A 27,725-nucleotide genomic window follows, 5' to 3' on the forward strand; every position below is an offset into this window, starting at 1 on the left:
CGGAGATTTGGAGATTTGGAGACTTGGAGATTTGGAGATTTGGAGATTTGGAGATTTCGGGATTTCGGGATTTGGAGATTTGGTGATTTTGGGATTTGAAGACTTGGAGATTTGGAGACTGGAGATTTGGAGATTTGGAGATTTGGAGATTTGGACGTTTGGACATTTAGAAATATGGAGTTTCGGGATTTGGAGATTTGGAGAATTGAGGATTTGGAAATTTGGGGACTTAGAAATTTGTCCGTTTGGATATTTAGAGGTGTGGGAATTTAGAGATTTGAGGATTTGATGAATTGGGGATTTGGAAATTTTGGGATTTAGACATTTAGAGGTGTGGGAATTTAAAGATTTTGAAATTTGGAGAATTAGGGGCTTGGAGATTTGGAGACTTTGACATTTAGACATATGAGAATTTGGAAATTTTGAAATTTAGAGATTAAGGGTCAGAAATTTAGAGAATTAGAAATTTTGAGATTTTTGGTTTTGTTAGAATCTTACTTTTCTTAAAGGTACTTTAAGAACATAGATATTTTATAATTAGATTTATAAATTTGAATTTTTAAAAATTTTTAATTAAACTATTCAGACACTTGAAAATTTAACTATATAGTAAAGTGGACATTCGAAATTTTTGAACTTTAAACAACTGGTTCTGTGAGAATTTCAGAATTTAGAAATTTATGAGGTATTACTAATTTGGACTTTTGAAAATTTGCGATTTTGGTAATTTAGAAATCTATTTATTTTTAATTACTTCCCTTACATTTTAAAGTTCCATAAATTCTTCAAAATGGCGAAGGAGGATTACACACAAAAAGATGCTCTTGCTGCAGGTCTTTGATACCAGCGCTTTGTTATAAGTTGCTAGCGAAAAGTTTTGCGTACTAAAATTAATTCAGGAGGCAAAGATAAATTTATTATAAATAAACTACTTTTATTTTTACAAAAAGTACTACTCTAATGCTATTTATTAAACGATGAAAATAATGGACTTAATATTTAATGGGACAGTAATAATTAATATCTAGGGCATGCCTTGAATATTGTTTAACTCGACATTTTCAAATTTTAATTAATTTAAAACTTTTCCTCCACGAACACAAAATTGTTTCATCTGAAAGTAGAAATTTTACTCTTCCATATAGATATATTTAATTACATCGTCTAAATGTAAAAGAAGCCATAATTATCTTAACTGCTTCCTCAACCATTTGACCCCCGAGTGAATTATTCATACAATATTGAGTTATATGAATAATTCAAAAAATGAATAAGTTTAACCTCATAATCGTAACGATAAGTTAATATCCAACTCTGTCCGTGTCTCGAGATCATTCTTATCTACCCATGTCAAGCACACCGAAATGATGAGGAATCAAAGGGACTCCAATCCCGGTATCAGCTTTGCCGAAGATATGCAGCAGGTTTCGGTGCAGGGCGACACTTCCGTCAAAAATGAACTTTCCGAATGCTGAATGCAACATCGTTCTCTTCTAGAAAGCACTTTGACAGAGCCCCATGGGTACATTACTAGGATTGCCGCCACCAATTGAACTCCCCTGACTCGCCGAGAGGCGGCCGACTACGTTACTCCCTTATGTCTGCAAACAGAGCCGCCCGAGGCAACACCGCCGTTCAAACACCCAATCGTTTCGGCCGATTCACAACGATGAAGCAACTTGCAAATTCTCCATTGTTAACGTCAGTTGACTCAGCCGCGCATTGGCTGCGCTGATCTGCATAATAGGCATTAACCCGGAAGGATTCAAACTTCGCTGTCGGGATAACTTTTCAACCTAGCCTGATTAAGTCTCCTCGTCCTCGAAACTTCGACGGTACGCGTTGTTACTTACGAAAGCAAGTGATTAACTATTCTGCCGGAACTTTGGCTCAACTTCCGCGGACGAACAGTATTTTCCGGCTTGTTCAGCTGGCTCCGGTCGTGACAACGATCGAACCGATTATTATCATCTTTTTCCTAAGATGAGGTTTTCGTAGAATTTTATAGTTTCGGAGCATTTTCCTGTTCTTTTTTTTATTCAGAGGAATACAATGATCTTCAAAGGTATTTTAGATGCGGTTCCATTGTGCCAATTCATGACATTCGGTGGTGAATTGGATTCTTGTAGAAGGGTGGTTGCGGTAACACAATTTTTTCGGATACAGTAAAAATTTCAGAAAATTAGAAGATTAAAATGTATTGTATTTTACCAGCAACACTTTACTGTAGCTTAAAATTTGTGAAGAAGAAAGTTAAAAAATAAAAAGTTAATTTAATAGGAAACATACAATAAAAGAACAAATTCTAGATATTTGATTTTGAATGTCAGAATGTTATGGCAGTATACAAAGTGTTGGCACATCCACAAATACAACTTATAAAAATATTTTTTCTCAACACCAGTAAAAACACCAAGAAATGATTCCTTGAAATTTGACAATAATGTGTCTGAATATGGTACACCTAAATCTGTTACCTGAAAATACCAAGTGACATAAATATTTAATGTTCAACTGAATTCAGCAATGGTTTATTGATTAATTAACAAGCATAATATAAAAGATAATAATGCATACTAACTTTCTTAATGGTGGTAACAGTGTGAGAGCACGCTGAATAAGTAATAATCATCATTTATAACCGTCAAGAGATGTTTCCAGCGGGGTGTCATAAGGTCAATAGTTCACCACATCAACACTAGATGACATCAGTTATCACGTTCGTTACTTTGAAACAGTTTGAACGCTCTAATTCTTGTTGTCACTGTTTTCAAATTATTCACCATTTTATGAAAAATTTATCTTAATAATTGCAAAGTTGTTTAATATTTTTAACTACTTTCATAAGAACATGAATATATGTTTCTGGGTCATTCGAATTTGATACGTTTATAAATCTATGGAATAATGTAACCATCTTGTTGTGGAACCTTGTTCCAGTACGTGAGGCTTAAGCAATAAATCAAGATGGTTAACACAGAAATAAGTTTCCAGTAAAATTATTTTTCCCCTGTATACATAAGAAATATTTTCCTTCGTGCATACTTTCCGTGCTTCTTTTTCTTCTGTATACACAAGAAATATTATTTTCTTTCGTATACACTTTTTGCATGTTTATTTTCCTCCAGTATGGGATCTTAGGCCGATCTCCGTTGCTCCGAAAGCGGTAACAGATCACACACTATCAAAATCTACTTCCCAACCGAGAGACAGTTCGATTTGTAGCAAAGGTAGCCGCGAATACACACGGCACATTCTGCTCATAGTCCCACTTTATACGACCGAAATTCCCCAGTAAGATGCAGGAGGACACAGGGAAGAAGCAAAGGTAACGGTGAAGGAGAGGTCGGGATCGCGTCGCGGGAGGGTAGGGTGAAGGGAGGAATTCGTAATATAGAGGGCCGCTCTACGACCCCGTTGGGAGGAATTCCGGGGTACGTTTTAAATTGCTGCATCCCCAACCTCCTTGTTTATGTATGCTACCGTGTTTCTTATTCTTGTGCGGCAGCGAAGGAGAGCGCGCGCCGCCCCTAACTTTATGTGCACAGTGCTGGCATAAGTATGCAATCTATGCGTCGGTGTGACCGTATCCCTGTCTGCGTGATCGTACATGTGAAAGCGAGAAGGTCCATGTACCACGGCCAAGGGTGTGCTAGTGGATCCGCACACGTGATCGTGCCTCGAACCCTCTACGTGTGTGTATTCTATGGTGAAACGTGGTCCTACGTTTCCTCGTGGCGGCCTTGTGTTCTCCAGCCTCTCCCCTTACATCTAACTCCACCTCCCGTTTTCTCTCGTGGATTCTTTTCGTGTTCCGAACCTGCTATGCTTTTTCTCCTTATTCCCAACTTCAGCCCGGCTACAACCGACCCGCTCTTACTCCCACCTTTCCGGCCTCAATTGCTGTAATCTATAGCCTATGCTCGTGGATTTAACCGTGGAATTGAGCCACGGTGATTTGTACGGTTTATTAATATTGCACGATATCGGGGATGGAACTTGGCCATGGGTTTTCATAGATTTTCAACGGCACCCAGATGATTATACGTACATACGTACGTGAACGACCGGTGTATCGATTCTACGGATGCGTAAAGCAACTTCTAGCCCGTGTAATTGCGAACCCGAATTCCGTGGAAGACATGCGGGGAAAAACGTAGGGGGAGATACTCGTTAATGGGTAATATTGGTTAGGAACCATCTAATCGGAATCGATGGTAGAGCCGATATCGAGTGATCGGTATCACCAGTTTTTGACAGAATTCGTATAACGAAATTTAATTTGAAAATAATAAGTGTTATATAAATAATAGACTTTAATAATAGTACATTATTTTGTTAATGTAGTATTCGATGTGTATTTATAAATGTATAGAAGTTGGGACAAAATGGAAACTCTTTGTATATTAGTATACGTATGGTTCAGAAACGACATTTTATGTACACATACACAGTAGCAAGTTTTCAAAGTATGTTGCATTTAATTCTTTTCAATTGTTTTTATGCATCGTAGAGAACATTTAAGGAAAGGTGAGTGTAGAGGAAGATTAAGATTTAGGATGACGGACATTTAAATGATTTAAATGAATTAAATGTGTAATATCGAAGTCCAATATTGACTATTGGGACATTCATTTTTTAGTATTATCAGCATTTCTTAGTACCATCTTCCAGTTCTTCAAAGTCTCAGATTTTCACATTCCTAAATTTCTACATTTCTACATTTCTACATTTCTACATTTCTACATTTCTACATTTCTACATTTCTACATTTCTACATTTCTACATTTCTACATTTCTACATTTCTACATTTCTACATTTCTACATTTCTACATTTCCAAATGTCTAAATTTTAAACCTTCTAAATTCGTATATTTCAAAATCTTCAATCTCCAAATTCTTAAATCTTCAAATAGTCAAGTTCCAAATGTCCAGCCTTTAAAATCTGCAGACATCCAAATTATCGATCAACAAATTTCTGTCACGAAGAAATTATCAACATTTCAAAGCTGCCAGTAAATATTAGAAATTCTAGAATATTGCAATATTATGTACTATCTAATGATGCAAGGTCTTTATTAACCCCTTGTCTACTGTGGGCGCCTATAGGCGCTTAGAAATTTTGTGTTTGTATTACTGAGAGCACCTATAGGCGCCCACTTTTATACCAACAGAGTTTTTTCCTAGCGATTAAAAAATTTTTATAAAAAAGAGTTATGACGGCGTGTTATAACATTTGTCATTTGTATTACCCTTTGTACATAAAGGAAACATAAAAAACTGTATAGAAAGGCTTTAGCTTTGCCTTTTATAAATAAGAATATCTGACTTTTTATTATAATAAATAAGACCATAATCACATTTCTCAGAAAAAATCACCGTAGCGAAAGGGTTAAAATACTATGAAGTTTTACTATGTGAAAATTTTACCAATAATTTCTTCATTATTTTAAAACAAGAACAAATTTTTATAACCTTATTGTTACGATTCATTATATTTGAATTTAATACCGCTTTTTTAGATTTTATCGCTCTTTTTAAATACACGTGTTGCACCTTGCATCGTGAAGTCTGAATTTACAAGAACTCGTCAAATTCTTCCTCGATTTCTTCTTAAATAATAGTCGAATGTAATTCGCAGGAAGGGGCGAGAAAACTATAACTGATAGAATGTATCAATCTGTACATTAAATATTTATCAATACCTGGTACGATGTGGTTTCATGGGCTTAGATTCATTTATCTTATAATTCTTGTTACTGAATAAAAAAGAACATAGATTTCCCAAATAACTGTATCAGAAAACATAATTCGATCAAAAGATGCTTACAAAAAATTCATTTAAAAAAATACAAATTCATAAAAATTATTATGATACTCGATGTATAAAAATTAATAAAGTGATTATCAATAATATCTATTAATTTGAAAGAAAGACGTGTTGCTAGTATTGAATATTAAAATATTAGTTTACACTAAAAAGAGTATAAATCATACATTAAAATATGTTAAGTCTTCTTTCTTTAAAAACAAGTTTTGAAATCCGCTTTTAGCGGAAATAAACTTTTAAGATGGACAAGTCGGAAGACTTTTTAATTAGTTTGGAACTTACAGGCAGTTGCAATGAAGCTTGAGAAGAATATCACTCCATTAAAGGGCGACATAATAAGTTCAATTCTGGAAGTGATTATTCGTTCACAAGGAAGTGGATATTCGTGAAAAAATAAGCTATTTATAATATATATAATAATTTCACAATTTTACAATTCTATATGTATACAACACAATCAATATACAATTACATATTACACAAATGATAAAAATATACAATTACAATTACATTTATAATATTAGGAAATAAATTTTAATACAACATGTACTGTTTTTTAAAATTAGACAGCTTGTTAAATAAAATTGTGTTATCTATAGAATAAATATTATCTGTAGCTTCAATTAGCAGCCATATACTTATGTTACTAGTGATTATGGACACGTATAATTTTGTTTTAACACTTCGTCTTGCTCTGACAGTTATTTTATGTTAGTTAAACAGAAAAAGTAATAATAACGAATATTATTAATTTCTATTTTAATTAACCGGGAAACCGTAAATATTTTAATGGATATTATCTGCTCTGCATTTTTCAAAATATCAATATTAAAAAAATAGTAATAAAACACGTTAAAAATTTTGCGAAAAATCATAGCGTTACTCATATGTATAATATATGATCTTCTGCACACCCCTAACATGAAACGTTACTTGCGTGTTAAGTTTGAAGTTGGAACCCTTCTTCGTTAAACGTACGCGTACAACGTATCATTCTATTCTGACAGTCTGTCAAATACACTTATTACATTAATTAGAAAAATGATACATCACGGCCACGTAATTTTAGGTTAACTTTCATTTACCCCGGTTTTGAACAACTGTGCAGTTCAATTTTTTTTAGTGTAATTATTAGCTTCGTTAATACGAGACTACGAATTGCAATGTGCAACTGACAACTGTAACTATGGTACGATTACATGCATATGATACAATTTATTTCATTGTAATTAATACCTGGTCTGCAACATGGTCTGCTTTCTTTCCGCAATGAACATAAATCCTCAAATTCATATCCTCAATCCTCAAATCCTTAAATTCTTTTTAGGAAGTTTCGAATTTAAGAATTCACCAATTTGGTAATTTGGTGTCTCAGATATTTGAAATCTTCAAATTTTCTAAATTTCGTATGTGAGATATATGGGATATCTATTACATTTATCTACGAAATTCAGATAATTATTATATAATTAGAAATTCCAAAAATTTAGAAGTAGAAGATAGCGAGTACAGTAACACACGATGAAAGTTAAAAATGTGATGAAAGTAACACATCTTTTTCCCGCTTCCAGAAATATTTTCGGACATTTAATTTTTCATACATGCATGTGCATATCTGTTCCGTTGATTGACTAAGCCATAACGCGAGCATTACATGGTTAAACCGAATTGGTAATTGAGATCATTCAAGTTTTCACACACATACAATCTTTAGCTGCATTCCCCTTTCTTCTCGCTCTCTACTTGGGTGAAGTCTCGCTCTATTTACGCTATCACTAAGGTACATCAGAACTAAAGACAATTATATCCAAAGATACGAAATAAGAAAATTGAATTTTAATTTTATCGAACATCAATGTGGCCGTTTCCAGTATCCATCCACAAGTCATCATAGAAGCATGTTGGATCGAATCGCAAGAATCCTGCACGTGTTAGCATTCTTCTTTAAGCTCGGGAATCAATTTGGCGGCGAGAAGGAACGATTGCCCGTTGAGGAAGATTACTGCGTTCCGTCGTTGGAGGCGATGCAAGGCGTAGAAACAGCCTAAGCATCACGGAGGTACGAACGAAGAGATCGAGAGGCGGCAGTAAACCTACTAGGCGTAGGTTTTGATGGCAGACAGCGGTGGTGAGCCGGTGGTGGACCGAGGACGAGGGGCAGCTGGGGGTGGTGGATCTGGTCGGAGGGAAGGTTTGGATACCTTGTTGAGGATAGGCTGCCGGTGCAAGTAGGTTTAATATTTGATACCGCGGGCTGGTCATCCTGCCGAGGCGATAACACAGGCCCCGCGGGAACCTTCCTCCCAACATCCCTCGGAAAACGACTGCCGCCAAACTCGTAGCCCTCTTCTCTCCTGTCCTCTCCATCTCTCGGTTTCCTACTCTATCTAACGTGTTCCATCTCGTGTACCGTTGCCCTGGCCTTCTACGCTTCTCTTCGCTGACCCGTCTGCTCGGGCAAACCACACCGCCGCCGCTACTCTTCCTATTACCACTTCTTCTTTCCTTCTTTCTTCGCGAAATGAACGATTGCCCTCCTGGCCCGATAAATAAACTTGACTCTACTTAATCTATGTGAAATCGCTTATTTTGATCTGTATTATAACATGAAAAATACTGCTGCGAAGTCTTTTTATGGAAAGCTTGAATGGATAAGATTGTCATTTTGTAAAATCATCAAACATCCTCCGGAAAACGACTGATATCAAACTTGTAGACTTTATCGTTCTCTTCATCTCTGGGTTTCCTATTCTAGCTAACGTGTTCCATCTCTGAATAAACTTGACTGTTCTTCGTCTATGAGAACCAATCGTTTATGTTGAGAGATATATCGCAAGAAGTAAGGTCAACATAAACGATTGGTTTTTATAGATGAAATACAGTCAAGTTTTTGAGAGACATATCACAATCCTGATTAATATCTTGAGAGACATTGGCGCAAAGTCCTTTGAGGCCGATTTTGAGTGGGATAAATTGTCTTTTTGTAGTTACATACTGGGTGTAGTTAGTAAGTTGGTTAGTGTATTAGGAGGATAGGTGTTGCTTTCGAGTATTAATTTGTTAAATGTGTAATAACACCGTTGCGTTTAATAATGCATTCTGAGATTTATATGCAGAGTAATTTTGAATGAAGTTTCCAAACTTTGACAGATGATTCTACATTACAATAGAAGGTTACAACATTTGTAATAGAAGATTAAACCTTTTATATTTAATATTAGGATAACTTTTTGTACATAACAACCAAACAAGCACAAACTAATCGCTATTTGCTATTATTCTTAACATTAAATGTGAAGTTGGTAACAAGTATTGCAATCGCCATTTTAGTCACATTTGTAACAAAATTAACATAGTACTATATTAAAATTATACAAACATATGAATGAAGAATAAGTTTATGACAACTGCTGCTTCTTTATTACAGTTTCTTAACGCAGTTATTTATGGCAATTGGAAACTTCCACAGTAAACCTTGCTCGAATGAAAAGAAGAAAAAATGTCAAAATCAACTTTTGTGTCGGTCAGTTGGAAGCTGAGAGTCAAGAATAGCGTGAAACGGCTTTATTCGTTTATTGGATCGACGAAAGTCCTGGAGCCTTGTGGGAGTAACAGAGGGGATCTGGGTTACGAAGGGTCCATGACATCTTAAAAATTCATTATGAAATAGCTCACACAAATCTGCACTTACTACGAAGACATGACCGATCAAGTAGCGGCCCAGTTAATCGCTAAGACACACAACTGTCTCAGAATTTCAAATATACATGTACATATACTTGGTTAAAAATACTTATTTCTATAAAGATTTTAATAAGTCGCTTTTTTTTTTATTTCAATAATTTTAGTTGTGATGTCAAAGTCATTTAAAGTTTTAATTTTTTTTTGTCTCTTATTGTCAGATGATGATCCTCCCATTCAACATGACAAAGTATTTTATCCTTGTTGAAAATGTAATTAAATACTTACAATTTTCTTCATGAAGATATGTGAGTAATTAAATTCTTTAAATAATTGGTTTAAAGTAGGGGAAGAACAATTGAATGAATTGACTTTTAAAAGTAGTAATAGTCTATGTTAATTTCTCTCCAATGTTAACTTTAATGTGAAGTCTAAAGTAAGTTCCTTAATTTTCCCGCGAAATTTGAAATACATTTGTACGATTATCTACAATGCATTTCTTATGCGCTCTCCCTTAAATTTCCAGATTCTTTGCTTAAGTTTGATGTGAAATTTGATAAGTGTTGGATATGCTTATCATACTCACTAAATAGAATTGGTGTAGGTAAATTACTATTTTGATAATATTAAATTGCCAAGTGAAACTATTTTTTTTTTAAATCAGCTTAATTCTATTGTAAGATCAGAAAGTAATCGAAAATATAGCTGAAATTTATTGAGTTCATTGGTGCTTTCTTTGATTAAAATTACTAAATAAAGAATATTATTAAAATAAATAATAATCTATAGGAGATAAAAATTACGATACTCTATAAGAAATAATAAGGTTACGATAGAGTTTAGATGCAAATAGAACTTGTAAACATTAAATATTTAACATAATACAATGTAAAATTAATTTATATATAGTTTTATTATTAATTATAAGATTGATTAAAAAGTACTTTAATAAAATAGACTTTATTTAACAGATACTCAGTTATTCCTGCTTATGACAGTTTATTTTAAAATCATTCAAAAATTAAAAAATTTATATTAAACGAAAAGTAGAAAATTTCTTTAAAAATAAATATTGACAATATATTATACAACCTTTATTATTTTATAAACATATTTTTGATATTTCCATATTATTTTTCATTTCAATAAAATACAGCAATATGATTGTTAATATATAAAATGTATTATAAGTTCAAGAATGTATACGTTATTGTAAACATAATAAATTTTGCAGTAAATATAATTAATTATTTTTCTCACATTCATTTTATTAGTAGTAATGAATGATTAATATACATATAAAGGAACAAAATACATTTTGCAAATATTATTCAACTCTAAGAACCGTATTTCAGCTGTTATTGTAGCTTCGAACAATGGTAATTGTTGATTATTTAATATTCGTTAAATATGTTTTTACATAATTGTTAGTCACTAGTAAAATATTCAAAAAGCCATTATTCAGATGAGACATAAAAGAGAGCTTTAAATAATAATTATTTGAAACGACATGGTTTAATCACAATCGAGCAACAATACCAGTAAATCAATTACTCTCCTAAATAATATGTGTATTGGTTTTTCTTTAAATTAAACCGCACAAAATAGGGACCCAATATCTATGTCAATGAAATTATTAAATTTATTATGTCGTTGGAGTTAAAAATAATTATTACTAAATAAAATAATTACGAAAAATATTTAATAATAGCAAAGAAATGGTGCTTCGATATGAATAGCAAGGTTAATTAGAATTGCAAAGTTTTAATTTATGAAAACTGACTGAAATATATTTTACTAACCTAAACGTAACCTAACCTAATTTAACCCTCGGTTAAAAATTTCTTATTACCAATAAAAGATGACATTCTGAACACATCAAAGAATTATCGAAATTGCAAATGATTATCTTTTTCAAAATGTTGACTTTTCAAATACCTAATACAAGCATTTTTAATAAAAAAATTTATATGTTTGTAGTTACTATATTTATGTATCACTTATATTATGACTAAAAGCGTTTACGATTACTGCTTTAGACATATTTACTGTAATTTATAAAATAGTGAAACAGAAATATAGTAGTATAATAACATAGTTATATGGCAAAATTAGATAGACAGTCAAGTAGTAAAATTGAAAAATGATAAAATAACATTAGGAAATAACAAAGTAACAGTAAAATTATTCAAAAAGTGAAACACTAAAATATTAAAATAGTAAAATAGAAGTATACTAGAATAGTAAAATAGTAAGAAGGGTGAATATTATAGTTGCAGAGTAGATTAGGGTAGTAGAACCATAAAGTAGTAAAGTAGTAAAATGACAGTATAGTGAAGAATGGTTAAATAGTGTTATAAAATAGTAGTATACTACAGTAATGTAATGTTGGTACAGTAGTCTAATAAAAGGTTAGTATAGTTGTAGAGTGGAATTATCGGAATAGTGAAGTGGCAGAACACGAGTATAGTGAAACAATAAAATGATAGAACTGTACTGTAAAGCAGAAATTAGAGGATTAGTACTGTAATACAGTAGTATAATGGAATAATGGTACAATGAACAAGCAGAATAATTAAATACCAGGATAAAAACAGGATGGAATAGTGAAATAGTGAAATGGTAAATTGACAAAAATGGTACCACAGTACAATAGTACAACAAATTTAATTTTACTCATGTATTTTTTATTTTAAAATTATACAATTTTTAATAATATTTTGTATCAAAAGGATTAATAAAAAGATTCACAGGAGATTTATTTACTTACTATTTTCTCAAATTAGTTATATAAATTATCGTCTGCAATTAATAGTTTTTATTCAAATCCATACTTTTGCTTTAACATATTGTATGAAGAAAATTATACAATTCCTTTTCGTTAAAATAATAAAGCAAACGACATTCTAACATATTTTTAATAATATAAATTGCTGTACTCCATAAATTACATATCATTACCATTAATTACATATATCTATCTACAACAGGTAAAAATTCAAGGACTAAAACTACATCATAAAATCGTAAAACAATTAACACGAAAGAAACGTTTCACTCTCCTTCATGTACTCTCCATATCAAATTTTCCTTCTTTGACCTCATGTCAAAATTCAGCAACAAAAGGACATAAACATACGACTTCCCGTAAAAATACAGCGAATTTCAAGTACCGGTAGTTTTTTGGAAACTGAACCACTGCGCGATCAAACCAATTCTCGAAATCGTGAACCGATCGAAACCGCTGATCGCAGAAGGAGCGCAGGGTAGGCAAAAAGTTCCGCGAGTCCCGTAGATTCGCGGCAAATCGAAGATAAATGACGAGCAGTAGTAGCAGCGACCTTGGTATTAAGCCGAAGGGCAATCGTGGCCGACCAGTTTACGACGTAACTACTAATCCAACAACGAGAACCGTGCGAGAGATTTCGCGGTGGTCGAACAAAAGCACGACGCGAGGAAAGAAAAGTAGGTAGACAATACGAGGAGAACCTTTGACGAGACAAGGTTGCGCGGGGCAAGGTTCGATAGGAACAGGAGTGGTTCGGTGAGGTAGTTGGTAAGGGCGTGTAACATTGTGGCGGGGGATGAAAGGGGGAAAAGAGAGGAGAAAAAGCGCAAAGGACTGGAGCGTGTACGGAGAGAAAAGGAGACAGAATGGTCAAAGGGAAACGAGGGAGGGTAGAATGCAGGAAGGATGGACAAACGGGTGGTCGCGGTTAGAGACACCCATGTCGAGCACGAAGGCAATGCCAAAGATGGCCGACCTGTATACCGTTAGGGGCGCAAGCGTGACCATGCTAGACTCCGCCTATGCACGATCTACCCCTTCGTTCCGGTTGTTGCCGGTTCAGCCTGTGGCGAACAACCCCTCTGGTTGTGAGCACGCGCCGCTCGGCAAATCTCCTGAATCACCACCACCATCCCCTGTTCCGTTGTTTCCCTCTTCTTCCCTTACTCCCGCCATCCCTCGTGGAAGAGTTCATCTACGGGCCACTCTTCGGCGGCCAGTCAGCGCCAAAAAGTGCAGAGCTTCAGGACAACATCCGCGCACGGTTCTACGTGGTTAATCACAACACTTCGAACAGTGGACAATTTATGGTTTCGAATTTTACCGTTTTTTCATTTCGTGAATTGTGATCATCTCAGTGCGAATCGATCAACGTTGATTCTATTCTCTGGAAGTTATTCGGCACCCGTGGACTTCTTTCGAATCAGCTGCTCCTCAATAGGCAATCATTTATTCATATCGACGAACACCGGTGCTGTACTCTCTCTTTCTTATCCCCCTATCCCTCCACCTCTCTCTCTCGCTTTCTCTCTGTCTGTCTCTTTCTCTCTATCTCTCTCTGTTTCTCTGTGTCTCGTTTTCTCTTGTGAAGTGCGAGGTCGCTGGATTCGTTGGAACGAATCGAAATGTTCGATCGGCATTATTAACCCGATTCAAACACGCGAGACGCGTTCAAGATGTAAGGATCCACGTTATCCTGGATCGATCGTAACGAAACGGACTGATTGATCGACCACGGTGAGATGATAAGATGAGTGGTGGCTCGTAACAGAAAAGTGTGCACAGATACTTCTGCCACGGGTACGTTACTATCCCGTTGGTGTATCGGCGTTCTTAGTTCCAGCGATTTGATGAAAGTGAAGGTGAAAGTACTTTTCTAAGCTAGTGAGGACATACCGAATACCTGTTATACAGATGCGAACTGATACGAATACTGATGTGAAGAAGAAGAAGAAGCGCGGTTGCCGTAACTGGTATCGTTTCGTTTGAGGGTGCCGGTTCTCGACTGGTTTAGGTCTAAGCCCCTCAGCTTAGACTTAACTGGCTGCAAGATGATGTACTCACCGGATAAGATGATGGGGAGCAAGGGACTCCACGGGGCACCCATCACTGCCCCGGGCTGTTTCCCTTCGGGACGATATTCGCCGCCGCCTTATCGTGCTGCTCCAGATCCCATGCCGCCACCCCCACGACGCTGTATGCCGAATCCTACGGTGAGTAATCACCATTTTCTTCCTCTCGCGATTACCTTGCTTTGTTATTCTGAACCTAATCGGCGATTCGTTATCCGAAAAGCAATTTGAAGATAAAGGGGGTTTGTATTCGTTGCTGTGTAGTGACTCTTTTTATATTCTTAATATTGTGTAACATCCTTTTATTGTTATATGATGAAGCTTACGGTGAATCACTATTTTCTTCCACTCGCGATTACCATGCTTTGTTATTCTGAACCTAATCGACGATTCGTTATCCGAAAAGCAATTCGAAGATAAAGGGGGTTTGTATTCGTTGCTGTGTAGTGACTCTTTTTATATTCTTATTATTGTGTAACTTCCTTTTATTGTTATATGATGAATTTTACGGTGAATCACCATTGTTCCATTCATGGTTAGGGAGGTTACCATGAAAATAATTAGACTTCGTTAAACGGGGAGGGTCAGAAGTACCTTGGTTAAATTTTAACGATGATCGTGTAGTGATTGTTTTTATTTGTGTTTGTAGAATCTTTTTTTGTTACTAGTCGAGAAAGATATTGAAATGATTGTTGGATAAGTTTGATAATTTGTTTCATTAGGAAAATTCTAAATGAAGATGTAACTAGAAGTAAAGAACAAGTAAAATATTAACGTTACGGACAACTTTGAGTATTTTATTTATACTAAACGATTATAAGGTGTTAGCATAAGTTGCCGTCGCTTTCGTGGTTTGTTTGTCACAGAGAAAAGTAGAAGTATTGTGATATCAGTTGGTGAAGTGGCCCCCCCATGACTTTTGTATTTCACAGATAATTATTTAGTAGTTCTCTATTAAATATGTTATCTATTATGAAATCTGTGTTTTATGCACCACGTAGATAATAAAGTAATTCAGCACATAACTGCAAGTAGCTTGTTTGGGTATCTCTTTCTCAGCGTGCAAAAATGAAAGCGTCTCGTTTCGAAAATAAAAAATAATTTCTTCAGAGATTTGTTTGGCGGTATATTTTCGATGACGTTGATATTTTGAAGTAAGTTCATTGTAACTTAAATATTGTTATGTACAAAAAGAAATAGTGTCATATTGGTACCCACAGTAAAATGAGATTTAACCCTGCGGGTTATGTTGATACTATTTCACATAAACACATGGTTAGAATTGTTAACATTTTTGTGAAATAATAATAGAAACAATGCAATCTGAATTTTAAGTATTTAAAAATGGCGACGGAAACTTTAGAAAGCTTAACCCTTTGTTGCATTGCGTTGCAAATACGTTGTACAATTCATGTATACAAACATAAATTAATTATACTATATTTTACTATTATTGAAATCATCAAAAACATCTTTTTTCTGACTACAGTATTGTTATTGGTATAACATTGCAAATTTTCATGGTTACACAATTTTATAATACAAATCTATAATACAGATTAATACTTATTTATTGTTAGTTTCTTCTAATAATTCAGAATGAAAAAACATATTTTTTCTCAGAATTAACAAGATCATGCAACGGAAGGTTAATGCATGCAAAACAGAACTATTTTTAATTAATATTTAATTAAACAGCATCTACCATAAAATTTTCATTTAAGAGAAAGATAATGTGTGCTGAAAACAGTTTGTGCAAATTTAAAACTTGTACTAGAAATTCAAGTACTTTAAACTTTCTTGAAGTGTAATTTTATGTAACAATTATTTTTCTACATTGTTTCTCAACTTACAGATTCCATTAGTTAAAAATTAATATTTTAATTGCAAAAAGTCGATTAACACATTGACTGCTATGTTCGCCACCGGTGACCGACGCTATAGATTTAATTAAATTAATTATGCAAAGAAAAAGCAACTGAAATCCTTAGTGCCTTTAATATTAAATCACACGTATATTTTATTAAATACAAAAATTGAAAAATTAACCTATCGCATTTTTAATAGACCGTATTATAGTATGTCTGACCACATACATTACAATTCCACTGTGGAGATGAATATGTTACCCGATACTTCGATCTCGACGTATTCTTTAAACTGTTGTATATCAGCAAATAATTCTGTCATGGACAAAAAACACGTGACAGCTATTATATGACCAGAGACAGGTTTAAACTATAGGAAAACTATCATATGATAAGAGACAGGTTTAAACTATAGGAAAATGTGGGAAACTTCTTACACAACATTCTTTGCTTTCGTGGCGAGTTAGAGAAAGAGTTTTGTCAAAGAAGCATATAAATACATACGTTCAAAAAGCATAAAGTATATTTGCATATATTTAGAATATATTTTAGAAATTTACAATAAATATAATGGAATGTTTATAATAAATAGGTTGATGATTTTGTTTGTGAAAGGATACTATTCGGAGAAAATTAGCAATAATGTGGAGGAATACATAGGCTACTATAAATAGAAATATTAATGTCGTAAGTGGGATGTCTATAAATTATATTTTTGTAGATAGAAATTGTATAAAGGAGCTGATTGCGTGTCGATATTATGTCGGTAGAATTGCATTCGTATAACCACACTTTTCAAGTGTAAATATTTGGATATTTGGAAATTTGGGAATTTGAAAATTGGAAAATTTGGAAATTCCGAAATTTGGGAATTACTGATTTTTAGAATTAGGCAATTTGGAAATTCGGGGGTTTGGGAAATTAGAGATTTGAGAAATTGGGGATTTGAGAATTGGGGGTTTTGGGAAATAGGGGAAATTTGAAAATTCGAAAATTTTGAAATTTGGGAATTTGGGAATTGGGGAATTGGGGAATTTGGGAATTTGGAAATTTGGAAATTTGGGAATTTGGAAATGGGGAAATTGGGAAATTTGAAAATGGGAAAATTGGAAAATTTGAAAATTCGGAAATTTGGGAATTACTGATTTTTAGAATTAGGCAATTTGGAAATTTGGGGATTTGGGAAATTAGGGATATGTGAAATTGGGGACTTGGGAAATTAGAGATCTCTGAAATTGGGGATTTGGGAAATTAGAGATTTGGGAAATTAGGGATTTAAGAAATTGGGGATTTGAGAATTGGGGGGTTTGGGAAATAGGGGAAATTTGAAAATTCGAAAATTTTGGAATTTGGGAATTGGGGAATTTGAGAATTTGGGAATTTGGGAATTTGGGAATTTGGAAATGGGGAAATTGGGAAATTTGAAACTTTGATAATGAAGAAATTTGAAAATTTGGAAGTTTGGAAATTTAGAAATTTAAAAATTACGAAACTTGAAAATTTGGAAATTAAGAAATTTAGAAATGAGAGAATATGAATTCCCGAAAATTTGGGAATTTGAGTATTTAGAAATTATAAGTTTTGGAAATTTAAGAATCATCATAATCTTAAAAATTTTAAAAGACCTTAAAATTTCAGTATTACCATACTACAAAATTTAGAAACCCGAAAATTTCTAAATGTCTAAAAATTTGGAACTTTGATATTCTCAAATTTTTTAAATTCATTGCAACACATCCATCAATTGTTATTACAGTATAATAATTCTATCACTATTATTCAAATAAAAAATACTAATTATTAATACAAAAAAAAAATGATGTCAACAATCAAAGATTAAAAACAATGAAATAATAGTTACCGTCGATTATTATTACAGTACTTACAACTTGACTCAACTTCGTATCACCATATTATTCACTTTTATTGTATCGAGTGTCGGTAAGAAATCTGTTGGGGTAGCAACACAAAAGACTGCGATTAAAGTTTGCAAAGAATGCTACATTATATATGAAGATTTGCGGCTGCTGTATTCCGATACATTTAGATGCTGAGACGACGATAAAAACATACATTTGCGTTGGGCAAAAGTTTTCTCTGTCATATATATTACACTTTACGTGTACCCATCGTTTATCTTACCGACGCTTTCTGTACTGTTTTCTATGTTTACGATTTTTATTTGATGCAGAGAATACATTTGTATGTAATTTTTTCGTTACTAGAAAGGCAAAATATTTTTAAGAATTTTTTTGGAAAAGATCATTTATGTTGCTTATTGTTAGACCGATAAGTATAGTTATTACATCTTGCTGTTTATAAATCGTTTATTATGCTATATTATTAAATGTTAAATTCTTTATTATTAAATGTCTGTTATTATAAGCTTTTTTTACATCCTGAACGTTTAAACTCTCAAAGCTAAAAATAATATTTATTGTATGATGAAAGCACAACATTCTTACAAACAATACAAATTTGTAGTAAGGTGAACATTTCCATTTTAAATTAAATTCTCGTATTTAGGAATTTTAGAACCTCAAATTTTTTCAGCTTTGTAATTTTTAAACTTATGACTTTGAAATTTTTTAATAATGCGTCTGAAGTTTTTAAACTTTAAGATTTCAAAATATTGATTTTTTATTATTTTGGAATATTTGCAAGCTAAATGGGTGTTTTTAAACTGACAATAGATATAGAAAAATTGTTTCTTCATTTTAGTTTGTGGTTTTAGAAAAATGTAGAGAGAATAGAGGAAGTCTAACGTCAGAGTAAGAACGGTCTAGGGAAAGTTTAAGTACGAAGAAAGAACCTAGGGAGAGTTTAAAAACAGTCTGGAAAGAGTCTGAAGAGCTTAACCTAGATATTCTTTCCCTCCTACACTTAGTCTTAACTAATGGAAGCTTATGTTGTACTCAGTGCACCATATTTTCAGTACATATTCTCTAACGTATGTATCTGAGTGTATATTCTGTTATAAAGCAGGGAAAATCGAAACAAGTTAATGCAGTGAAAATCTTTGAAAATTATTCATACGTAGCTTGATCAGAATAAAATATTCGAAACTTATTTAATTAACTATTATGTACATGTATACTTCTATATACACTGACGTTTGTAGTTGTGATTCAACAATCAACTTCTTCATGAAGAGAAAGTAACTAAGGGAAGGAAAAGTAATATTTTTTATATTTGAATTATTTGATAATCAAAGGCACATAAATCAGAATTATAAGAAAGAATGTTTATTGATTTATAGTTTAACTCAAATTTAGCTTCTTCGTGATACGTGGTCGAAGAGCTGACATTTTTCTGCAGTTACTGTCATTGTTACTTTCCGACCCATCAGAACAAAAGTAGTATTAATTACTTAGTTGAGAATTAAGTAAAAATACCTTTTCTAGCGAAGAATAGGATTTTTATTATAAGGAATAAAGTAAAGAAATTTTTACATAAACGTATTATATGAAGAGAATGCGAAAAATGAGAGGCTTAGCTTCGAGCATTTATTTTGTTTTGTATATGTGGTTTATTTATCTATTTCTGATTACTATGACGTGTATAATCACTCTTAGTACAGATTTTACAATTTCTTTCGTTTCTATGGTGACATTATTTTTATTCCCAACCACGTTTTTCAAAACAGAAGTGTAACCTACAAACTATACACGATTTATTGAAATCAACTATAGAATCTTGTACAGATATTATCTAAGAACATTCTGACAAGTCATTGATTTAACACAAATAGTTTGACTATGAATATCAATAAGAAAGTCAAAATGGTAAAAATTAACATGTGTGATTTGAATGACCAATTTAGTCTAATCATTGTATGCGATTCATATTATGGCTCCGGAGCAAAACAGGTATTACGCACATGCAACCATGACAAAAGTATCTAAAATTGTTTGTGAAAGCGGGGAAAAAACACGTTACTTTTATACTCCATTATTTTTATCCACGCTCACATCAATTTGCGTTGATCTTCTAATTCGTTCAAAAACAGCATGTAAGAGTTTATATCCTGAATTGATTTGACATTTCATCGAGCCATTTTAAGATACGGTACATTTAGTTGCTTTCTCTATATAATTCATGTTGTTATGTGAGAATATTTTAACATGGTTTCTTATGAAGAATGCATCTGGGTCGTATACTAATTTATATCTATTTTCAATTGGATCCTCGTATTTCAAAAAATGATTCGAAATAATGTTGGAAATTGCGTTTAAAATTGAATTTAAATATTCTATTTAAAATATTATACATAAAGTTGAACCTAAGATGATCTAATCTGATTTTGTCAAACATAACCTAACCTAACTATTTTACTATACTCGTCCAGAAACTATTGTACATAAACCTAAATGAAGAACCTAAGAGTAAAATAATCATAATCTAACTCGTATCAAAATTGAAATTTTACAATAATGTACCAGAATTTAATAAAAGCTATTCATTATAATATAACAACAGGAAAAAATAGACTCATTGTTAGTCCTGAAAATTAAGACACAAAGAAAATAGGGAAAGCTAATCGAGTCTATCCTTTTTATTAAAACAGCAATAAATCAAAGATCAGACTACAGATACAAATGTTTTTCAAAAAGATAAATCTCATAATATAAAAATGAAAGGTATACTTTGCAAATTGTGTATAATGGAAGAAAGTTAATCAAATTTATTTTTCAAGTATCTGCAATTCCCCTTTTGGCGATTGTGATCACTTTTCTTTGGACTTCAAAGAAGTCCTTATAGTAGAACAATTAGGTTAGGATAGCATAGGCTAGAATTTTATGGAGTGCAATGCAAGGGGAGGCTTTAGGCTTTAGATTTTGAACTTATACTAACGAAATTTCTAACACTAAACTTACAGACATTTGATCACTTATATTCACATTGAAATAAAGTAAAACGTAGCATAAATTAGCTTACCCTATTTATTTCTACAAAAATCGATGTTACAACAAAGGTATAATTTAAAATAGATTTTAAATTTTTACCGGTTTCGTAAATCTATTAAACTACAGTTTCTGTTAAACTGAAACTTGAGAGAACTATATTATATACTTTTTCCCCGCCGAAGGTAAAGCGATCGAATAAGGTTTGAAAACCACAAAAATTGCGAAAAGTCGCTAAACTTTCCCTCAAACTTTGATAACCCTTCCGTAAGTGATCGTTGGTCAAATCGGAGGGAAATATACACCTGGTTCGGTTATCTGTGTCGTTGGAGATGCTCGTTTCACGACGTAACCGAGGAGTAGCATCTAAACAGAATCAATCGGAGCTCATGTCGTGTTCCTCTTTTCTTCTTCTTCCACATCTTCTGACAGGTTTCTCACTCTACCGAACGTATCCATCCGCAACACGAATCTCTCTGCAGACTGATTCCGCGTCCCTCCATGAAGCTTGAAACGATGGCACACGTCGAACCGACTGGCTCACCCCATCACGATCTTTTTCCTCTGCTATGTCGCGGACCGCCATAGTCTTTAGTTTATTCATGTGACGTAATAGGATAAAAACCGTCGCTACGAGCTGAGTGCCTAGATGAGATTACAGCCGTACTGTTACGGCCGGTAACGTGAATCCGATGTAATCGCTCCTTCCTACGATTTTTTGGCTATCTTTCCCATCATCCTTGCGTCTCTTTTATTTCTCCACCTTTTTTCGTTCGTGCAACAACCGCCCTCTTCTCGTTCAATCCGTACTCCAGACATCGGATTTATTTGCTGTCGTGTTTTTTTGCAATAAATTCGAACGATGTTCGAATTAACATACGTTGCGAATACGTGCTGATTTGAATGTTGAGGAAGATTTTTTCATTTCTGTGTTTAGTATGAAGTCTGCTGAACGTGTCAGGTTTGTGACGTAAATTAACATTGCAGTGCTATGATTTGCACTTGAGGTTCCATTCTGAGTGGGGATTCAAATTATTATATTCAAAAAAAAAAATTTTATATTTAGTAAGCTTAATTGGTGAAACAGGACAAATATTTTTATTACATTGTGACAATATTGGAAAGTTTGAGAATAGTAGGGAGTATGAGAATTTGGAACGTTTTGAACTTCAGGATTTGGAAATTGCGGGATTTCAGAATTTAGGGGTTGGAATTGGTAATTTAGGGTTTAGGTCATTTGTGAATTTGAGGATTTTAGAATGCGTTAGAGTGTTAGAATCTGAGTGTGAATATGTGAATGTGTTACAATCTGAGAATTGAAAATTAAAAAATTCGGAATTATTTGCAGGATTATATCGTTGTAATAAACTAGCACTGTATAGTGATTTCTATATTTAAACGAGAACACTTTAATTATTCCAAAGCTATTCCTCATCAAATAAACTAAAATGTATAACATAAAGATTATTCGAATCCGTCACATTTCTGCTATGATAATTTTATGTTTCAAAATCGATCATTTGCCATGATAGAACGTAATATTTTCGACATAAATGATTCATTTCACTATTCGACGAAATGCGTCCAGAAAATCCTAATAGGCATTGGGTGGTCATAAAGCTTCATGCAGAGTCGATCGCGTGACGATCGTTAACTAGCTAACAACGTTAATTGTTCGTAAACGTGAAACGTGTGTCCTATTTATGGTGTTAATTATCTATGATAATTAATACAGCTCCGCATTACGAATTCATCGAACGGTTGGTAATTATTCATGTTTCGATGACCGTCGTTTCACGCGTTCACTGTTATGTATCTTTTGCTTGATAAGAATAGTAATCCTATCTTCTGATGATTTGTCATATCTTTTATAGGATAACTGTATTTTTTCTAGTAATGTTATACATGCACAGTATATGTGTATCTACAGTATATGTGTACTGTATACATTATACAGTACAATGTGTGTATACAGTATTATACAGGATAGTGTATACGTACAATATTATGTTATATAATAAATATGCAATATTGGAAAACATAATACAATATAATATATGTATAGAGCATATTGTACAGTACAATATATATTTGTAATGTTATACAATTCAATAAATATACAATATTAGAAAATATAATAGAAAACAATATAATATATAAAGTACAATATGTAAATAATATTATAAATTATTATGCAATATAATATATGTACAATATAATATAATACTATAAAGATTAATATACGAACTTCTAGTGTGATTTCTAACGTGATGCTATTTTTTAGCTTTCTGATAAAAAAGTTTACAACAACATTTGCAAAGTATACTACAATAGATATAAGTAAAAAAGCAATTCCAAAACAGCTTGTTTTCCCAGTGAAATTGAGGTCACCTTGACTTTTACAAATAGGAATACTTTTTTTTGCTTTATATTCCTATTCAAACAATTTTAAATAACCTCGATTTCGCCAAAAAATTTCGAAATTCCTTTTACTGATATCTGTTATATACTTCATACTTTGAAACGTTAGTTTTAAACCTTTTTCTGTCAGTGCTACACGTGGGTGAAAAATAGTGTCGCGTCAGAGGTAACACCTTGTACATTGTAAAAACAAATATTCAATTCGATTAAACCAGAAACGAAGCACAAATGCATTTTTTAAACATGGAGTTGCATATTTATTTACACGGTGCCTGATACATAGCGAGTAAAATAGAAAGTATTTATTAGAATAGCGCGTGAAGAAAGTCAATAATTAGTCAGACCTTTTAATCTTGCGTATGAAATATCTCACTTTTGACTCGAAAGTATTTCATGGATTATTTTGATTATTTCCATATTATTGATATTGTATTATATTATTGTTGATATTATTATATTAAATTATTTTTATATTATTGATAATATATTGTACCGACATTATTCATATTATTATATTATATTATTTTCTTGTGACATTGATGTTACGTTTTGATAATTACGTAACACCTTTTTGTCCTAAAGGAAAGGATTCGATTTAAAAATAAAACTGCAAATGCAAAATTGTACTTGTAAAAACACGATCGCATAAACTTTGGATGTACACCTTTTTTCCCAAACACATTTTTGTAACTTCCAGTAGACACAAACTTAAAACTAGGTTTGCAGACATTTCGTATATATCTACTTCTACAAGCACGCTTCAATTTGACGCATGAACAAATACATATATTTAAAGAAAAACAACCGCTTAGAAAGCAATATAATTAAACACTACAAGTAAGAAATGAAAATATGAGATATACATTTACAGAAAGTTTTTATTAATCAATAATATTTTAATACATTACTTCAATTTTCTACATTCATATTTTTACTTCCCTCTACCCTGCGAACTGCGATTTGTACTACGACGCCGGGTCCGAACCCGGCATACTGGCTAAGCCGGCCGCGTGCGACTTCGGACTAGCGAAGTCCGTCGTTTATAAGGTATTGTCGATGCATTCATATTTATTATTATTGTAATTTTTGCATGGGTAAAACTAATTTACTAAAAATTTTGTTTACATTACGATCGCGTCAAATTGCCGCACATCCGCAGAGATAGGTATACCACATAGCAAATTTCAATATTTCAAAGTTTTTGAAGAAAATAGACTTTAATATATATTTACCTGGTTCAATCGATAAAAGTCAGTACAAGATAAAATAAAAATGTGAACGGTTTTTGTAATTTTCCTAAAAAAATTCGAAATATGTCAAAATGACGCGTCTCGTAAACCTAGTGTTAATGTATTACCTCAATTTTCAACGAAATTGTCGATCATTTGCAATAATAAATCAAATTTTACAATGAAAAATTGAAGTGAAAGATAACTCTTTCTCCATTTTATGAAGTCTTTATGGTACTTTCTAAAAAATCATAGTACCGTTTTTTTTATAGAGAATGAATGCTATCTATCATGATAAAACATAGTTAATGTACGTGATAGCGAATTCTACGCTTTCAGTATCGCTATCATCAAATAGGATTTCTGATTGTATATTTGAAGAGAAACGATTTTTTCGAAGATAAACAATCAATCAGCGATCTTTCGAAGAAGGAAAAAAGCAGTTTAACTGTAGCCGAATAGATGAACTAAATGTTGCTCGGAAAATGTAGCATCGATAAGTGTAACGACTCTTGAGAGACACGACGGCGACGTGTATCGATTATTCTCCCACATTTACCACGTCATCAGACATTAACCATTGAAAGAAAACGTCTTTTCTTCATGAAATATTGAAGTTTATCGTCTATACAAATTGGTAGAAATTAAATGTAATCTTCATCGTCAACTTTGTTATGTTCATCCTAAGTCTTATTTTTACTTTCTTGATGGACATTGTGTCGTAATTTTGGATTAATATTTTGGAAGTAGAAGTTTTCCAACTTTGGATTAGATTGTTTATCAAAATTTTAATAATTATGGTTGATTAGTTAGGAGTAAATTTAGGGACTTTATAGGAACAAATTTTTAATTTTACAAATTTTCAAATTTATAAATTCTCAAATTTACTAATTTTCAAATTTACCAATTCTCAAATTTACCAACTCTCAAATTTATAAATTTTCAAATTTTCCAACTCTCAAGTTTATAAATTCTCAAACTTACCAACTCTCAAATTTAAAATTCTTCATATTTACCAACTCTCAAATTTACAAATTCTCAAATTTACCAACTCTCAAGTTTATAAATTCTCAAATTTACCAACCCTCAAATTTATAAATTTCTTAAATACATTTTACCAATTTTCAAATCTTCAAATGCGCACATTTGTTCTGTGTTATAATAATGTTATTCCTCATCATAAACAGCTCCATAATATTGAAAAACAGTGTAAATATATCCCATCATATATAAAATACCTTTAAAAAATCCAGCAACATTTTACATTTTCAGAATTTCAGTAAAAACATTTTAACAATTAGAAATATTTTATTTCCACAAAGTACCATTCCATAATATGGTAATCACACGTAACATGTACATACAAGTTTCGCTGAAAATCGATATAATTGGAAGCATTTCATGCTTCGTAATAGAGTTTAATAAAACGCATTAAACATAATTAACTCTGAATATTCAAAGCAATTGTTCGTTACCATTTTATTATGCTAGGTCCGTATACGCTCGTGCATTGTATTTTTGCAACGAATTGCATTAATTGAACAACAAAATTAATGTATCTTGTACAAATATTTTATTATTCTTCCATCAACAGCGTTTGTAATCATGCACACATAATAATCAAAGTCCACAAACGAATTGTTTGTTCTTTTCGTTTTCGGAAACCATTGCAATATTCGCAAATTATTTGAACATGGTAATTTTCTTTCATATTTACTGATTTCGAATTCAGGTTAACGTGAAACAGCAATGAGATCGAGGTTCAATTGTAAATTAATTATTTCCGAGGCTATTGTTGTGACTGTAACATTCAGACTGTCTCGAAAGAAACGCAGACATAACCATGCATTTTTAAACAGTACTATATATACATTTTATGGATCCGTCTGATTGAATTCCAATTCAATTTAACTCGATTTCATGTCGAGTATTATATCTTTATATAGAATGTCTTATTCTTTTCGACGCAGCGGCAAAACGGAGCCATTTTATGCATAAATAATTGAGAAGCTTAGAATACGGATCGTTTAAGAAAACTAGTCTATCTAATTTTGTTTGTATATTCGATATCCACATTCTTATACAAAATAATTAGTTTCTCATATTTTAATTTTGATAGTTTTCAGTTTCTTGGTTATAATTAAATAGGAACAAATTTTGAGGTTATGTGTCGTTGAGGGAAATCTCAATTTTCGAATGAACAGTAATAGAATTATGATTATAGAATTATTGTATTAGCTTACAGTTGAACAGCTATAGTATTTATGGATATGCAATCTCGAAATTTATATTTAGTAATTGAGGTTTACGATGGAAGGCTTGAATTGACTAAGCTTGAATGAGCTTAGAGTGAAGAATGGGGTACAGATAAATCTCATTGTTTCTATTCAATTGTAGAATATTAGTAACTGATCAATTTTGAATAAAAGTGAGGTTAAGGGTCTCGTAACGTTTAGAGTTGTACTTTACTACGATGTAAGCTTATTTTTTACAAAATTATCTTAAATTTTGAAGTTTCCATTTTCAGGTTGGAAAGTTTAATATGCTCAATGTTTTTAAATTTTTAAATATTTATCGTCTCATATTCCTACGTTTACAAATGTTCAAATATCGAAAACAAAATTTCTAAATCTCCAAATTTAAAAATTCTCAATTCTTAAAATTTTCAATTGTCTAAATCCACATGTTGTGAAACAAACAATATCAACTTCACCTAATTCAAAATGTGACTCAAAATGTTTCATTTCAAGTTTAGTTGAGTTTCAAAATGTTTTTATTTAATGTATTGAAAACATTTAATGAATTGTGTTTACAACTACACTGTAATTTCATAGATTTACGATCAATCGAATTACACTTCAAGATTAAATTAAATGCATTATGTAAATTATCCACAATATGATATACCGAAATATATCAACGAAGAAATAA

General features: G+C 32.4%; 1 protein-coding gene across 1 annotated transcript in view; it reads left to right on the forward strand.

Moving 5' to 3' along the window:
* The first annotated feature begins 13,377 nt into the window (after positions 1-13,377).
* Positions 13,378-27,725, forward strand: part of acj6 (abnormal chemosensory protein 6) — an 84,777-nt gene continuing 70,429 nt past the window's right edge. Inside the window, exon 1 of the mRNA XM_076531101.1 lies at positions 13,378-14,513. Within this exon, the coding sequence (XP_076387216.1) occupies positions 14,352-14,513 (162 nt within the window). The 5' untranslated portion in view covers positions 13,378-14,351. The remainder of the gene's footprint in view (positions 14,514-27,725) is intronic.

This window comes from Megachile rotundata, chromosome 1 (genome assembly GCF_050947335.1).
Source record: "Megachile rotundata isolate GNS110a chromosome 1, iyMegRotu1, whole genome shotgun sequence".
In the NCBI taxonomy this organism is placed as follows: domain Eukaryota; kingdom Metazoa; phylum Arthropoda; class Insecta; order Hymenoptera; family Megachilidae; genus Megachile; species Megachile rotundata.